General features: G+C 40.1%; 3 protein-coding genes across 4 annotated transcripts; 2 read left to right on the top strand and 1 right to left on the bottom strand.

The window, feature by feature from the left end:
• Positions 1–162: 162 nt before the first annotated feature.
• On the bottom strand, positions 163–3632 carry LOC306902049 (nucleoporin SEH1-like). The gene is made up of 8 exons (XM_079470333.1): positions 3350–3632; positions 2890–2940; positions 2595–2741; positions 2297–2508; positions 1972–2070; positions 1745–1885; positions 1429–1589; positions 163–1313 (listed from the first exon to the last, which is right to left on the bottom strand). Exons 1-8 carry the CDS (start codon positions 3458–3460, stop codon positions 1165–1167), a joined length of 1071 nt encoding a protein of 356 aa, XP_079326459.1. The 5' UTR covers positions 3461–3632; the 3' UTR covers positions 163–1164.
• Positions 3633–4898: 1266 nt separating this feature from the next.
• Positions 4899–11587, top strand: ptpn2a (protein tyrosine phosphatase non-receptor type 2a). Of its 2 annotated transcripts, XM_079470331.1 has the most exons (9): positions 4899–5418; positions 6445–6535; positions 6705–6805; positions 7096–7194; positions 7388–7525; positions 9211–9420; positions 9582–9743; positions 10004–10188; positions 10305–11587. In XM_079470331.1, exons 1-9 carry the CDS (start codon positions 5362–5364, stop codon positions 10495–10497), a joined length of 1236 nt encoding a protein of 411 aa, XP_079326457.1. In that variant the 5' UTR covers positions 4899–5361; the 3' UTR covers positions 10498–11587. The 2 variants fall into 2 exon arrangements, with proteins under 2 accessions (XP_079326457.1, XP_079326458.1); XM_079470332.1 differs by lacking the exon at positions 7096–7194 and having other exon boundaries at positions 4912–5418.
• A 179-nt stretch (positions 11588–11766) lies between these two features.
• Positions 11767–16989, top strand: cep76 (centrosomal protein 76). Its single transcript, XM_079468773.1, has 12 exons — positions 11767–12246; positions 12524–12682; positions 12763–12859; positions 12969–13193; positions 13287–13472; positions 13940–14037; positions 14180–14308; positions 14966–15154; positions 15458–15624; positions 15758–16091; positions 16223–16440; positions 16598–16989. The coding sequence occupies exons 1-12, from the start codon at positions 12184–12186 to the stop codon at positions 16734–16736; spliced, it is 2004 nt and encodes a 667-aa protein (XP_079324899.1). The 5' UTR covers positions 11767–12183; the 3' UTR covers positions 16737–16989.
• Positions 16990–17347: the final 358 nt, after the last annotated feature.

The raw sequence follows: 17347 nt of genomic DNA, 5'->3' as shown, positions 1-17347 counted from the left end.
CACGCTTTTGGCGTTTTGAATGAAGGGTCTGTTTGTTAAAAGGTTCACTCATGGACTATTGGCTCATGTGTAGTCCGCCGTTACATACAGAAGTCATCAGAACTGCTGTATTTGATGGTATGGCTCTTACAATAAAACGACGAGAAACTTGTAAATGATTTTATGTATGATTTTATGTATATTTTTATATCACAACGGGAAAGAAATATTGAAATGTACAGCAGACCCACAGAACAGCTGAGAGTGAGAGCAGCTGTTTACTAAACTTGAATGTACTATACCAAATCTGACATGGACGAGACGCTGCTTCTGAAGGGATCATATAGCAAATTATATCATCATATACTTTTAAGTGACCCAATGGGACAGAATTCTGCTAAATAAATGCAGAAGTGTGTTAATTTAAATAAATCGACAATGCATCAGTCGATGCATTTTTACATTTACATTTATTAATTTGGCAGACGCATTTATTCATTTGGCAGATGCACTTCCCTTTAAACTAACTGGTCAGATGTGATCCGATTGCATAACATTTGAGCATCTACAATGTCACTGAAGACATCTTTATTAAAGAGAACAGCCATTAAGCAGCAGGATTATGACAAATATATCATATCATACGTTCTGACATAACTCAAGTTAAGACAAATTCTATTTAGCAAAATACATGCAATACTCCAGAAGGATCATTTCTGAAGTATACCATCCATAATACAACAAAATTATGGTTCATACCACAACAGGGTTCTACATATCTTCCCAATATTACAGGCATTCATTCTTGGATGTATAAAAATAGCACTTGAAAACTTCAGTTAAACAGTGGATACTATGCAATTTGCATCCACAAACTGAACACACATTGAGAATCAACGTCACCCTCAAGAAATTGCAGTTAAGTCATTGATTAAACACATTAAGCCCCCTCAAACACATTCATGACTCTCTTTTGAAACTGAAATATGCACACAAAAACAGAAAGTGTAGTCAATCGAAAGATATAAGGCAAAGTTTATAACAGTTTTCCAGTGGTCCAATGTTAAGTGTCTGTCTATCTACACATCCAGCAAGCACAATTGGTCCCATCGTGATTTCCCAAGAGGCATCGCACCATATGTCCCCAATTTGGACCTTAGACCAGTTCGGTTAGCAGTAAAGGGTCTATCTTCCAGTAGCTGTGTAAAAAGCACTCTGTGCAGAAGCAGAGCCCACGACAGTGCTAAGAGCAGCAGGCGGATTAGACGTCCCAAACACTCGACTACCATCTCCTTTTAGAATACCTGTGCATTTCCAATTGTCCATGTAGTTTGCTGGAAAAGCGGAATAAAAGACAAATTAACGGCATAGGCATTGACAGTTATCAAGTGTTAGTTGAGTAAATTTCACTACAAAACGATCTTGATGAACTGGTTTTCAATCTCTCACCTTTCCAGAGTCTAACACAGCCATCATCACCAGAGGAAGCCAGGATCGTACTGGTGATGTTCCAGCTCACACGCCACACCTGAGAGTTATGACTGTCAAACTGGGCCAGCACCTGCACCTCAAATTTAGTGGGAGTTGCAGATGAGCTGCTTTCTGCCTTTCTGTCAGTCAAAAGAGCGACACAGATGTTTTTTTAAAAGGCACTGGACCCTAAGGATAACCAGACAACTCTCAATGGTAATGAGTTGATTGACCAAGAATCTAATCGAAAACATTGCATTATCTTTAACACAATAATCAGCATCACTTCACTCACCTAAGAGGAACAAATTTAAAGATGCGCACATCTTTGGTGGCAACAGCAAGCACATGAAAAGACCGTCCCAGATTCGGAGCAAACGCAACATCATGTACGGCATCAGTAACTGTCACCAGTGTCTCAGCTTTGGCATATTTCCTAGAACCAGAAAAAAAGCACTGTCAATTGCACAAATAACTAAAAATATGCTTAATCTTATAAGATCAAGTGAAACCAAAACAAACCTTGTTATTTCATTATATTCATATATCTGAACTTTGCCACCATACGTCACGTTGCTCTCATCACTACCTACAGCGATCATAGGTGCGTGAACCCGAGAACTGTAAAGAAAACAAGGAAGATTAATTTTAGTGCTTTAAAAATTAACACAAAAGTACATTCATCCAGCCTAAAGAGAAATAAGTGACTTTATAGAAACAAATGTTAGCTCGGTCACCTCATTTCAAACTTAGTTCGCCTAAATGTATCTTTTAAAACATTACACTGTAGTCTAAAACGCAACAACAAAGACTATACAAATTTAAGTGAGATGGGGTTTAATATGACCTGGAAGGGTTCCAGGAGATGCAGGAGCAAGGGAACTTAGAAGAGATCTCATGCTGCAGGGACCACTGGCTCAGATTCATCACATCAGGGGCCTCGTAGATTCGTACAACCCCGTCCGCAGAACACGTGGTCAGCATCAAGCCCATGTGCTTCGGTGCAAACTTCACATCAGTCACGGATGTTCGACTGTCCACAAGTGTGGTTCTCTTTATCTGGGTTGACACACAATCTCATACTGCATAAATACAGCAAGTGGCATGTCCAAACTCAGATGTCACTCTAGAGGTCAAGCTCTTACCCAGTGGCTTTGTCCTCGATGTTTGTCATTGGACTCTCCAACAATTTCCTCCCACACTATTGCAGTACGGTCAAAAGAGCAAGATGCCAACACCTGTCCAAACTCTGGATGAGCCCATGTCACTCTCCAAACCGAACCGCTGTGAGTCTACAAAACATACAACTCTTTTACATCACTATGGTCAATACCGCAAACATACGCGAACCCTGTTAATGCAATCGTAAATGTGACTATGTCAGATTCATTTAAGGGACTTATTTGTGTTTAAAAGCATGGATTTTACAGCAAAACTTACTTTCCAGCTAGCCGTGCAGTTCCATTCTCCATTATCAGCCTTGTCCCACACCTTAGAGATGATACAAACAAAATCCACAAATCAAACTACTGAAAACAAATGTACAGCTTACTCCCAACCTGTGACAACTTAGTTAACAGTTTAATACGTTAATACATGTATACTCTGCATTCTACCACCCTTAAGAAAAACATACAATCGTTTTATTATAGAGATGTTAGCATCCATTTTTATGGCGGATTGTTTACTACTAACATAGTTGAACTAAAAGTGTCATAATGTCATGCCGTTAGACTACGGTTACTGTTGGGGGCTGTGCGAAATGTGTGGTTACTATAGTCTTACTTCAAACACAATCGTAAAACTTCAGTTACTGTTGAAAAACTATGGATAGTTGTCGTAAAGGCACATACAAAGAGTTTACGAACTCTTGCAGGCCAGACAAATGAGAGCTCGTTACCTTAATGCTTTGGTCGCTGGAGCACGTAGCCATTCTCCGCCCGTGAAAATCGTAGGAAACATCGTGGATCAGATCTTTGTGATCAGCTGGGATGCTACGCGCGACAAACATTGTTCAATGGATCTCGTAACGGTAAGTATTACTGGTAATGTCACGCGGGAAGCCAGCACGCGCTCGTTCACTGCTCCATCACAGTCTTTCAAACGAAAGGTTGCAAGCGCTCCAATCACGTTGAACGTGTAAAGCACGTGGCAAAAAGGAGGCGATAATGCGCTTGATGTATCGCGAGAGCATGCGGAGCGGTCTGCAATCTCGGCAATTTTATGTCACGAGATGATCTGTCTGCGCAGCAACGCATGAAGCAGCCGCAGCCCATCAAAAACATTGTACGGCGCATGCGCACATTGGTTTTAACGCCTCCAGTGGAAACAGTCATGAGTGCACAAAAAGCTGGATATTTTACAATCTTTTATTTGGAGTAACACTGAAAAGTTGGTTTTAGGAAAAATATGCAATTTATTTATTGAACACAGACTCAAATGGGACAAATACAGCTTCGTTAGATGTACTTTTGAATTAAATGCCACCGTAACACATAACCCTCTAAACTAATACAAAAGCATCTAGCTAGAAAAAAACATGCAAAGCTCCAGTGATTAAGTGATGAACACGTGGACAAAAACGTAGCATTAGTTAACCCATGTAGCCTATTAAAATGTTTTTTTTGTTTACAAAAACACATGTCAAAATAAACTAATCATCTGAGCAATTATAAGCACGGTAAGCGAAAGAGGAGCCAGGGACAATTGGAGTGCGGAGCCTGCGTTGCAAAAATCATCACCACAGCAAGTCTTCTTCATGCTGTAGAAGGTCCTATTGGACAGAAACTCAACAATTGTCGTCCTGTTGCACTTCTCAGTCGGAAGACAACCCTTCTCCTTAATATCCAAGACTCCGGCTATAGAAGCATAAAAGAAACAGCATGAGAACCGAGGGACGGGGTTTGCCTAAAGAATTTAAATAAAACACGTCACATACCTGCTTTACCAACCCCTACATAACACATCTCATCAACACTGCAGTTTGTCTTCGTAGTAAAGCACAGGTTCCAGAATCCAAGATCACATCTGAAACACTCAAGCGTGCGTCCTGGAAGAGATCAATTGGGAATGCATAATGCGCAAATGCTATCAAACAAGCCACGCAAAGAGAAGTTTAACCACGCAAACAATGTTTAAAACGTAACATATGCACGTTAACTTAATACATTAAAAACATAACTCAGCCATAGGGTTCTTGTATAGGAAATATCTCACCTGAGCACCAAAACAAGGACAACATCGCACAGGTAATCAAAAAAGATCCTTTCATGGTTAAACGGGCTTCAAAACTAACAGTAGTGGATGCAAGCCCTTGTGACTATGATTTATACCACCAGGCAACAGACAAGCCTAATCATGTATGACAATGGATAGTTTGCATAATGCATGATAGGTGTGAGGAGGATAAAAGCATTATCTTATTAGTCATTCATAAGAGGCAGCTGTTCAGCACGTGCGTCCACTACATGCACGTTCACAAAATAATGAGCTTTTGTCACGCAAAATCCAACAAATAATACGTGTCGTCAACGTAATGTGATTTATGACACGTATACACTCTTCAAAAGGCCACGTTTAAAACACGTTTAAAGAGAAATCCACTTTAGACACGGGTTATTTATTCCTGGAAGTAATAAATTGACCCGTGATGTCACTTCGCGCTTTTGCACACAGAGGGCGCAGTTTCTCGCTCTTACAGGCACACGGAAGTATCCGATGGGGGTGCTGAAAGTGCTCGTAATTTTATCCTCTTTCATGAGGGTTAACATCGCACCGCACCGTCCCTCCAGCCGTTTTTACGGAATCATGACTATCTTTGACAACGGAATGGCGACTTGCGGTTGGATTTCAGGCGACGTTTAATTCAACCATCTCCAGTTTGAGTTATCTGGCTCACCCCGCGTTGAAATAATGGATCAGGAGTTTGAGAACATCGATTCATCTGGACAGTGGCAAAACCTTTATAATGTAAGTCGTGTTTGAACACTTGCATCTAAACCTTTGTTCCGAACGCGAACGCTTCTGCCACCTGCGATATATATATATATATATATATATATTTAACCTCGGTAGCCTTTGCAAATTAACGTTACATCTGGCTAAATGACAAGCTTTAGTCCCGGTGAAGTATTCGGCCCGTGATGAGAGCATATAGGTAATTCAGTTCTGCGTTACTGCGCATGCGTGTAATAGCGAGAAATGCGGCGCACATGAACTTGCAGCTAAATTTGAAATAGGCTCACTATGTGAATCATTTTAGTTTGATAAACCAGCACGCGATGAAAACATTTTCAGACGTATTGATATATATTGAGTTTTGTAACCTGTCAACACAGAAACCCTTATTGCAGCAAACCAAGCTGCAGTGTGTCAAAATAACTTGTTTACACTGAGTAATTGCCAGCAAAGTGCATGAGTGGTCATGTCACTGTGCGGTGCATTAGAGCAGCGCACCCAGGGCTTCCTGTGAACACGTGGGCTGTGTCTCAAAATCCAGTAAGCCTCCTTTTAAGACTGCGTTCTTGACAACCGTAAGCGCGTGCGTTAATAATGCATATTAAATGCAAGATAAAAGTCAGTTGGTTATGATGCTCGAAGTGATATATGATGTTTGAATGTTTGGAGCTGCCGGCGCAATCGCGTAAAATGCTGTCTAGGTAGGCTGCGTAATAGGCTTTGAGACACAGCCGTGCACTGATATGGTTTCTGAGAACTGACGATTACTTTCCACGAACTGAAGAACCGAGACTGTTCTTCATAACTCCGCTAGATAGCCCTACATGTCCAATCGCTTCATTCAGATGGATGTATTTGATTTTAAGTCGTTTTATACTGTAATTCATTTATTATCTCAATCCATAAAAGCACCCTCTGCCCTAAACCTCAGTTACATATAATGTTTGATGATCGTGAATGTATATTGTAAAACAGATGTGTGTTTTTTGGCTCTGAGATTTTCACACCGATTTGTGTTATCGTGTAATCTCCTTCTAGGAAATCCGTAACCAGTCTCAGGAGTGTGCCTGCAAAGTGGCCAAGTTCCCAGAAAACCGCAATAGGAATAGATATAGAGACGTCAGTCCCTGTAAGTTCCTTTCACTCGACCTCCAGTTTTGCTGAACCATTTTTAACAATGTTTCACTCATTTTGTCAATGCATTTCATTATATTTTTATAATTGGTTTTGGCTTGCACCTATATATGCCGATGTATCTGCTTTATCTCGCCCTTGACGACCTGAATTGTTGTGTTAAGATGATCACAGTCGGGTGAGATTAGAAAATTCAGAGAACGACTACATAAATGCGAGCCTTATAACCATGGAGTGGGCCCAGAGAAGGTACATACTGACTCAGGTATGACAGTAATGGACAAGTAAGCTCTCTGTTTGACATTTTTCTGCCTAGCATTCATTTCTAAACACATTTGCATGCACAAATATCATTTATACTTTATTAAAGCTTTTATTGATTTGCTAATGGTATGTAATCCCAGGTTAGTTTAGGTGGCTTAGGCTTTTGCTGAACCAATACAAATGCCTAATCACTTTTATTATGTAGCCTACATTGATTTTGCATAGACTAGCTTGTTGAAATAGTCTTGTATGTTCAGCCAGGTAATTGTGGGTATTTTTCCCTTGCTGCAGGGCCCCTTGAGAAACACTTGTGGTCACTTTTGGCTAATGATTTGGGAACAGCGCTCCAAAGCAGTTATCATGCTTAACAGAGTTATAGAGAAAGGCTTGGTGGGTGAACAGATTACTCTAAATATCTGTTATTTTCTGCACTCGTTTATGTTTTGCTCTTATTTTTCTAGTTTGTGAAACATTGTTTTTTTCCTGTGGGTTTTTCTTAAAACAAAATTTAAAATCAAATGATTGTAGGTCACTGAGGGTTAGTTTTATTGTTATATCACTGTTTTTTTGCTGTTTTGAACAGGAGAAGTGCGCACAGTACTGGCCATCAGAGGAGGAGGGAGATATGGATTTCAGTGACACTGGGTTTGTGGTGTTTCTGGTATCAGAGGATGTTGAACCCAATTACACAATAAGAGTACTAGAACTTCAAAATAGCAAGGTGTGAATGCCAGTTTGTCTTGCCTTTGAATGAGAATTCTATAGTTGTGTTTAGATATCTGTTTTACATCAGATTAGGCAACTTTCACAATGTCTGCGTTTAGGATTGACAACCAGTTTAAAGTGATAGTTCACTCCAAAATAAAAGTTCTGTTAATTATTTTACCCTCTTGTCATTTTAAACCTGTATGACTTTCTTCTGCAGAACACGAAATAAGTTATTTTGAAGAATGTTGTTAACAACCCCCATTCACTTGCATTGGTTTTGTGTCCATACAATAGTGAATGTGTGCCATTGCTATTTGGTTACCAACTTTCTTTTTCTTAAAACAAAAAAGCGCTTCTGAAAATAATGTCATACAGGTTAAAAATAACAAGAGGTTAAGTAAATGATTACAGAATTTTCAATTTTGGCTTGAACTATCACTTGAAGACTTAAATTGTCTGGTTTACACCGCAGCTTCCAATTGCATCTGGAACACTGTCTGTGTGTATGAACAAAGCAACCAATGTTAAGCCTGTTTTCTGTTCACACGGGATGCTTTTAACTAGTGACCGATGTAAATGTGACATGGTGTCTTCTATAGAAATAGTTTGGTGCCGAAAGATTCCCATTTCACTTTTTCTTTCGTGAAAAAGTTTATTTTAAATGTAGACTAATGGCAGGTGCTCGCATATAAGGAGAGACGTGTATGCGGCAAATATTTAAACTTTTCAGAGGGTCATGGGACAAGAACCAAACATCATATTCACGTTTTCCTGAGCAGAGACACACTCAATGAAGAGGAACAGATGACAACAGAATGAAAAAGCTAGTAGCGGAGTTATTTCAATGGATTTTAGTTTTTTGCAATGGATTTTCTTTGCTGGAAATCCATTCATCCGCTACAGGATCTTTCATCATCCTTAAGGCAAGCGCAGCTGTTGGTTTAGCAATGGGAGATGCCAGGATAGCGCCAGTTTCCCAGTGCTTTGGAAAAAAAGGAGAAAGTGGTGTAGCTCACGTTTTCCGCACAGTTATAGACACGAATTATGAATGCACCCTTACTTGACCTTAAAAATGTATTTGTTTTGCTAGACACAAAGAAAGATATTAGTAAGAATGTGTGGTCTTTCACTGCAGTCTCTCTAGAAACGTGAGCCTTAATGGTTTTCATCCAGGGTCCGATTCCCGGCCGTTGCAAATGATAGTCTAGTGTGCGTGTCATAGTTCGCCGTGTCTAACCAGGCTGTTCAGATCCTGTGGGCTCTTCTGTGCCATTCATCTGTCAACACTTTCACGTCTTCTGCTTTATGTGCAAATTACTTGTGGTGTGAGGGGCAGCTTCAAATGGATAAATGATGACCAAACCGTAAATGATGACCGTGTTTTCATTTTTGGGTGAACTATCCCTGCTACACACTAACACAGTGACATGTGACATGGCTGTCAAGTACAGTTCACTTCACACAGTAGGGTTTTACCATGAATGCAATTGTGAGTGCCTGAAATTGACAGATGTGATTTCAATAATAGAATGCGGTTGTCACATAAATAAGCTAAACTGTGTGTGTCATACTAAGGACTGACATCCGTATTCTGTTGCTGTGTAAAGGTGGCATTAGTCACTATTATTTAAACCGTTCTGTAAAGCAGGCGTGAATATTGCAGTATGTTGTTGTCAACTTGGTTTCAAATCTGTTCAGACAGGAGAAAGCAGACAGATCTACCATTTTCATTACACAACGTGGCCTGATTTTGGTGTACCGGAATCCCCAGCATCATTCCTCAACTTCCTTTTCAAGGTTCGAGAATCCGGCTCTTTGGGGCCAGAGAACGGGCCTGCTGTGATCCACTGTAGTGCAGGAATAGGGCGATCGGGGACGTTCTCATTGGTAGACACCTGCCTTGTCTTGGTGAGACTGCATAACTGCAAAATATTTATTAAGCTTCATTTCAGTGTAAATGATCATCAGTGTATTAATTATTGGACTCGTAGGTTTGTGTTTAAGAATTGTATATTATATTAAAGTATATGTAAGGAAACAGACTTTTTAAAGTCCTTTTTTATTTATAGATAGACAATCAGAAAGACCCTGCGTCTGTGGACATACAGAATGTCTTGTTAGATATGAGAGCGTATCGAATGGGCCTTATTCAAACTTCAGATCAGCTTCGATTTTCATACATGGCAGTTATGGAGGGAACAAAGAGAATTCTGGGAGATACTGCTTTACAGGTAAAGAACAGATTCAATATTTAAGTTGGAACCAATTTTTTATTGTATTGCATTACCCTAACGAAAGTAAATAATAACGTAGTGTTTAGGTTCCTGTGATGAAACTGGTGGAATATCGCACGTGTGTGTGTGTGTGTATATGTATACTGTTATTGATGGCTAATGTTTTATTGTGCTACTCGAATGAAATATAATATCTATTTTGTTTTGGTTATGTGCTTTGTATTTACAAAAATATCTCTATTCTTTTCCATTGAAAGCAAAAGCTGTCAAAAGAACGACAGGAGTCAAAGGCTTACTTGGGTTCATCTCATCCAAGTCCAAACATGAGTTCAGACAAACTGAATGAGCAGATTGACTTGTGTACAGAGCCTCAGAATCTACGAAGAGACGAGAGGATACAGTCACCAAAAGAAGAGCATCTTGCAGATTTGAAAACGGGAAGGTAATCATTTTATTTGTTTTTCTATGAGTAGTTCTGTTAAACGTTGTTGTGACAAAAAGAGTTTAGGGCTATGAGACTAAGGACAAACCCTGTGGTTTTTTTTTTATTCAATCCAGCCTACGCAAGAGAAACCGTGAGGAGCGGATAGCCACCACAGCACAGAAGGTGCAGCAAATGAAGTTGAAACTGAGCGATTCAGAGAAGAAGAAAGAGGACTGGCTTTTCTGGAGGCCCATTCTTCTAAATGTTGGTGCTGGTGCAGCTTTAGCACTGGGACTATGCATGTGCTGGGTTTTTTTGTCCCAGTAAGGCTGTTTTACCACACAGATTCCTCTTGTCTTTTTTCCAGGGACCCAAATTATGGTACTTATACAAGTAGGTGCTTGGATGTTTCTAGATAGGGGACATGTAATATAATTGTGTTTACAAGCATTCGTATTCTAACAGTATACTACACGATTAACTGACTGTTTGTGTAATATGTGGTTATTACAGTGTAACATGCCTGTAGTTACGTTGTAACTACTGTGGTAATTCCATCTTGGTTCCGGTTTTCGAAGCCTAACAATTTACTGTACCATAGTTTGTCTCCGTTAAACTGCAAAAGCAATGTTATATAGACACGTTATTCCCAGCAAGGTCACCAGGTGATTCAGTTGTTTCAGTAGGTACGAACCCAGAGGGTTTTTATTATGGTCTTTACATGCACATCTCAGGATCCTCTAGTAATAAACGGACTGAAGACACAGCCAAATGTAATAAGTGGTCTGGTTTCCACTTTGAAAAATGTACATAGTAAACGCTTTCACTAGACAAGAAGTATTGCTTTCTTTGTGTATGTTTCTCTGAGTTCTTTGTGCCCATGAAATTATGTTTCTTTTGATCAATGCGTGGGGGGGTAACTTTTGTATGACAGCAAAAAAAAATGCAGACGATAAGAGATTGCACATGGTGCATGTATACAGTTCGATTTCCATCACCATTTCACTGTCTGCCCAGTTGTGTTCAGCTTTCAAAGGATAGATGCTGAACTAACCCAGGCAAACTCTCTAAGGATAAAAGTTTGTTTCCAGTCCCATTACCTCACACTGTAGGATTTCATTGTGGGTTTAATGCCAATTACTTAGCAGAATCAATGTGGGTCAAATTAGATGCCTTGGTTCCAGGAATTGATCCAATATTTCCAGAAGTGGCTAATGGTGGAGTGGTAATTTCATTCCATCTCTAAGTGACCACCGGGAAAGAACGATCCATTTTCCTCTCAGCAGTCTGTTGTACAGAGTACGGGAAAACGTCTTATAGGATCCAAGCACAAGCACTGCTTAAGTGACGACCTTTTATTAGCCAATAAGGGGCTTTTATTTTCAAATGAAATAAATCTGTTCCCAACATTGCAGACCCTTGGGCTTTATGACGTTTTTACTTTGAGGACATTTGATGAAATTGATTTATTCGGACACGTATTGGATCAGGCTGTGATGTCGGTTTTAGATATTATTTATAAAAAGCAACTGAAATCACGCTAATGGCTGCGAGACCGACAATGCTATGCGGAAAACTACAAGTTCCAGAGTTCTTACTCACGTGACGTCATTTCCTGAGGCTGTCTTAATTACGCCCTGGATGAATTAATCGGGGGAGTTGAAAAATTGATCAAATGTTGATTTTCATACCGATTTAACCCACGCGAGCTTAATCGTTTGTTAAATGTAACTCGGTTAATTGTCATTTTTTTAACCTCGGCATTTTTGTCTCGAACGTCAACGAGAAAATACAGGCACACTTCCGGGCACACTCCCGCTTGCTTTTCCGCCAGGATTTAAAATGTCAGTTGCAAGAGGCGTTGAAATCCGGAGTAGAGCGACATAACTACCCCAACAAATGTGTAACTGAGGTGTTTGACGCGTAAGCGTTAAATGATAAAATGCGGCATAGCCACGACTGGTAACTTAGTTTTAACTCGTAGCGTTTAACGTTACACGCTCGTACTGAAACATGTCCCTGCCACCAGAAAAGGCATCTGAATTAAAGCAAATAATTCACGATCATCTAATCAAGGTAAGCCATGATCTCTAATCATGAATTGTTAAGTCACCTGCAAAACTTTAAACACCGTACAATGGACGGTTTAACCTTTTGCGTGAAAGATTTTAACTGTTGTCATTGATGTCCTGATTGTATTACAGTTTTATAGCATTAAAGAAGAAATGTAGGTTCTTTAAAATCAGGTTTGTTTTTGAGTTATAAATAAAGCTTTCCTAACTCCATTGACTCCAAATGTAAGCACTTTAGCGTCCATCAAATGCATGAATATAAATGTAAAGTGTGTTTGCAGATGGATATCCATGGCACAATTCGTGGTGTTTTAGCGGAGACAGTGAGAGGTGATGGGCACCATGGACAGCGCTCCCTCTCTGAGGAGGATTTCATACAGGCTCTCCAGCAGAGGGGAATCGTGGATGATGTGATGAAAGATCTAAGTTTTACAAATTTGGTATGATGAACATGTTTCACTTAATCTCACAGCATGCACAGCGAATGGGAACAACATGGTAAATGCAATCTCTTTACTAGTTGGCTTCTCATCCAGATTTGCATCAAACCGAAGCTGACACCGTGCACAAATCTGCAACCCATTTTGTGGACAAGAATATTGCACAGTTGAAGCCAAGTAAGTACTTTTGAAATACGAATGTCAATTTACAAGAGAACTGAGTAAATGAGTACAGAATGGTGTTTCTTTGGATGAACTGTTCCTTTAAATTATCATATTTTTCTAGCCAACATCAGTCCACTGAGGAGACATCTCTACCTCCAAGTTCTGGGTGGTAAAGCCTTCTTGGAGCACCTGCAGGAGCCAGAGCCTTTACCTGGACAGGTGTGCTCTACCTCCACCCTTCATCTACACTTCCGTAACCAGCGTTTCTGCTCCAAACCGGTCCCGTGTGCCTGTGAACCAGACATACAGGAGGGCTTTCTTCTGGAAGTACATCGAGATGGACCAGGTCATATATATACAGAACATAGACTAGCAACTAACAGTATAATATCTTTAGGGACCTGTGATGTGTAATTCTTGGGGTTGTATCATGGAACAGGAGATGCTGGAAAAATGGCAGATGCTACCACCATGTTGTCCATCTGTGATCCAGTCCATATGGTGCTGATCAAAACGGACACATCTGGAGACACCACACTTGTTTCTTCTTATTTTCTCGACTGGCGGACAGTTCTCGGCGCTCCCAATGGAAAAACCAATGTGTCAGTGGAACTGCTGGGAGTGGGTGAGCAAAAGTTCAAATTAATAGGGAAGGGAATTACCAAAAGGATTCTGTCATCATTCATTTACCCACATGTTGTTCAAAACCTTTATTTGACTTTCTTCCGTGGAACACAAACAAAATATATTTTGAGAAAGGTCTTGAGAAAGTGGTTTTGTGTCTGTACAAAAAAGTAATTGGGGTCCAATGTTGTTTGGTTACCAACGTTCTTTTAAATATCTTCTTTTGTGTTCTGCAGAAAAAAAGAAAGGCATACATGTTTTGAATGACATGTGAGTGAGTAAATGATAAAAATAATATTTTTGGGTGAACTGTCCCATTAAGAGACACAGTGGGAAGCATCCATTTTCCATGTTATGTTTATCATAGTAAAAATACGGTTCTGTTCCTTTAAAAACGTTTTACTCCTTAATGTGTATTATTCTGTGACACTTGTGTTTGTTCATGTTTGTGCACACATCTTTCCACAGGCAGTGAAAGTAAAGTGCCTGCTGGTGTTTTAAATCTCAAGTTGGAATTGTATCCTCCCCTTACTGAGACCCTGAGCCCTGATGTCATCACCACCCAGGTGAAGCATTATAAATCAGTTTATTAAGAAATAGGACAAGGAAAAGGGGTGTCGCCCTGAATACCCAATCTCAAGAAGTTTAAATGAACTACTGCAGTTTAGACACCGTTTTCAAACAAAGTAATGGCCTTCATTTTTTCAGCAATCTCTAGAAAGACAGAGAACAGCAGAAAAGGAGAGACTGTTTTTGGTATATGCAAAACAATGGTGGCAAGAGTTCTTGGAGATTCGACCCTCACATCAGTCCAAACTGGTGAAGATTTTTGCACAGGTGACTATTATGTATTTCTGAGAAGCATCCAGTACTGTACTTGTGAATTATTGTTTTCATTTAAAGGGATAGTTCACCCCAAAATGGAAATTCTGTCATGAATTACTCACCATCAAGTTCTTCCAAACCGGTACATTTCTTTATTTGGTTGAACAGAAAAGACAGATATTTGGAATAATTTCCAGGACAGCATTGACTAACAAAGTAGGAAACTTACTGTTCTGTTGCACAAAAAATATCATATTTTGAAGAATTCAGAAAAGCGTTCTCCGTTGCTCACATTTTTCTAAATATCCTTTAGAACAGAAGAAAGAAATTTGTAAATGTTTGTAACGACACATCTCTTCCATCAGCTCCTGACCGATTAGTTCTGACTTCTATCTCCTTTCTACTCTTTCTATCCTTAAAACCTTTGCTTTGTATACTATGGTAGGCAATATGAGACCCGTTTTACTGTGCTTTTGATTTTTTGTCTTTGTTGTGCCAATCGCATCCATTGTTTACCTCATTTGTAAATTCCTTTGGATAAAAGCGTTTGCTAAATGACTAAATGTGACTTGAGGTCGAGTAAATAATGACAGAATTTTCATTTTTGGATGGAGTATCCCTTTAAGTGATTCATGCTTGTGCTAACAGTATTTGGTGTGTCTCGTGCAGGATGAAAACGGTGTGAACCGCCCCGTGTGTTCGTATGTGCGTGTATTGCGTGCTGGCAGGTTGCTTGAGAGTCCTCGGCAGGCTGCACGGTTTGTCAGTTTGTTGGCTCAGGAGAAAGCACCTGTCGTTGGGGGAGGAGTCCGGCAAGAGCAGTGGTGCTCTATGATGGCTTTTCTCTGCAGGAACAAGGCAAGACATCCTGTCAAAACTCATTACATTTATTTGGATTTCTCAACTGGTACAGAATGCTGGTAAAAAACGCCAAAGTCATGGGTTAAAATAGTAAAAAATGTGCAATGTGACATTAGCCAACACAACTGATGCTTTCTGGTCCCTAATAAGGGTTTGGCACAGAGATGTTTTCCAAGGAAACGATTCTTGACTTTAAATGCAAATGACAAGAATGTAATCTAATGAATACAAGAGTATACAAATTGGACAAGACAAAACAATTTTTTACAGAGAAGTGAAAGTCAAATTGTTTGTTGCCAGGGTGACTGCGAGGATCATGCCACACTGCTCTGTAGTTTACTGTTGGGATTTGGACTAGATGCTTATGTATGTGTGGGCACCAAAGCCAAGAACGTCCCACACACCTGGGTCATGACCTGCAGCACAGATGGTTCCGTCACCTTTTGGGAGAGTTTCACCGCACACAGGTAAAGAAGATTATGTTCACATTATTCATAATGAGTTTCATTAACTGTAGTTTACCTAAAAATGGAGGAGACATGAGGGTGAAGAAATGAGAGCAGACTTTTTATCCCTTAAACCCCGTGTTTTCTGTATCAGATATGTCCATCATCCAGTAGACCCAGATGCTCCTCCCATGGTCCCCCAACCAAAAGCTACCTACCCTTACCGGACAATCGGCTGTGTCTTCAATCACAAGATGTTCTTGGCGAACTGCCAGCCGTCGGACGCTGTAGAACTTTGTGTGTTTCACTTCGCAGACGGCTCACGCTGGAAGGCCATGAGTGAGGAGGCCATTCGGTCTGTGTGTGTGCCCGGCAGCACCTCCTCTCTCCCCCAAACTCCTCCCCTCTGCTCTCCTTCTGTGCTGCCTAATGAGGCCAGCAACCATCTTGAGCTGGAGATGCGCTACCTACTAGCCGAGCATAGGAAGGTAACACAGGAACCAGAAACCATTTGCTCGAAAACTTTTTGGATGACTTTTACCACAGATACGTCAGACTACACTCATGCCTGTTTCACATTTGTGTGAATAACTGTGATGTTTTTTGTTTGTATGTTTAGGATCTGGGTCTGGCTACAGTCTGGGATGATCATCTGTCGTACCTGCTGTCAGCCGCGCTGTGCGCATATGAACTGGAGCGCTGTACCGGTGTGTGTTGTGGAAACGAGGAGTTCCAGGATGCTGTGAGGAGGGCGGTGCCTGATGGTCACACTTTTAAAGGCTTTCCTATTCACTTCCTGCACCGGAACGCACGCAGGGCTTTCGCTACCTGCCTCAGGTACCTTTAAACTCTCAAGAGTCTTATTGTTTTTATGTCAATTCAAAGAGAGTTAACTCCCCTCCAAATCATAGGTTAGTAAAGTCACACGATAACTTGTTCAACACTGCTCAATGTTGTTTTAAAATATACCACCTTGTTTTCTTGTATCATTTAGGTCACCGTTCTGTGAAGAGATTGTTTGCTGTCGAGGAGATCATGTGCGCCTGGCGGTGAGGGTACGAGTTTTTGCTTATCCAGAGTCAGCCTGTGCTGTCTGGATCATGTTTGCATGCAAGTACAGATCAGTGCTGTGACAGAACAGAAGACTCTGTTATCTCAGGTCTACAGACTCTGAGAGTCAACCCCCTCCTCAATGTCTTTGCAGGTTTGGGGTGTTATTATAGAGTTTTGGTTTTACATGTACAGTTTGACATTTATTACATCTACTCTGAAATCTACAGTACAGTCTTGACTGTACAATCTTCATGTAAAGAATACGTGTGTGTTTCTGAAAACTTGTATTTATTATGGATGTATTTTTGTAAATAAATCACTGTTACAATATGCACATTTGTCCTTTGGGCTATTTACCTTTTTAAACTGGGTGTTCCCAGTATGACCGATTGATAAACAACTGTATTTGTATTACCAAACAATACTTTTCTGCTCGAAGCTTCATCTTAACTATTAGTTTATTTTATCCACACGAATTAACTTCTGTTAATAAGACCTTTACCCATCTTTTGTAATGTAGCACCTTTTTATATAACAAATCAATTATGTTGCATACAGATCCAGGTATTTATCTTCACAAATATTGTTGCTTGGTATGTGTGGCTCTGGCCATTAGCTGGTGTAATATGGTTTAGGCAATAAAGGTGAAAAATTATGTAGACCTAATATTTAGAATTAATACTAATACTTC

Source organism: Barbatula barbatula, assembly GCF_947034865.1.
Source record: "Barbatula barbatula genome assembly, chromosome: 12".
Taxonomy (NCBI): domain Eukaryota; kingdom Metazoa; phylum Chordata; class Actinopteri; order Cypriniformes; family Nemacheilidae; genus Barbatula; species Barbatula barbatula.
This window is presented reverse-complemented; position numbering and strand designations above follow the sequence as displayed.

Coding starts and splice junctions, on each gene's coding strand:
- ptpn2a (XM_079470331.1), top strand. CDS start 5,362: ATGGATCAGGAGTTTGAGAACATCGATTCATCTGGACAGTGGCAAAAC. Junction 6,536..6,704: donor ATATAGAGACGTCAGTCCCT/GTAAGTTCCTTT, acceptor TGTTGTGTTAAG/ATGATCACAGTCGGGTGAGA. Junction 7,526..9,210: donor TAGAACTTCAAAATAGCAAG/GTGTGAATGCCA, acceptor AAATCTGTTCAG/ACAGGAGAAAGCAGACAGAT.
- cep76 (XM_079468773.1), top strand. CDS start 12,184: ATGTCCCTGCCACCAGAAAAGGCATCTGAATTAAAGCAAATAATTCAC. Junction 12,247..12,523: donor TTCACGATCATCTAATCAAG/GTAAGCCATGAT, acceptor GTGTGTTTGCAG/ATGGATATCCATGGCACAAT. Junction 15,625..15,757: donor GAGAGTTTCACCGCACACAG/GTAAAGAAGATT, acceptor TTTCTGTATCAG/ATATGTCCATCATCCAGTAG.
- LOC306902049 (XM_079470333.1), bottom strand. CDS start 3,460: ATGTTTGTCGCGCGTAGCATCCCAGCTGATCACAAAGATCTGATCCAC. Junction 2,071..2,296: donor ATCTCCTGGAACCCTTCCAG/GTCATATTAAAC, acceptor TTTTCTTTACAG/TTCTCGGGTTCACGCACCTA. Junction 1,314..1,428: donor CTGTGTTAGACTCTGGAAAG/GTGAGAGATTGA, acceptor CCGCTTTTCCAG/CAAACTACATGGACAATTGG.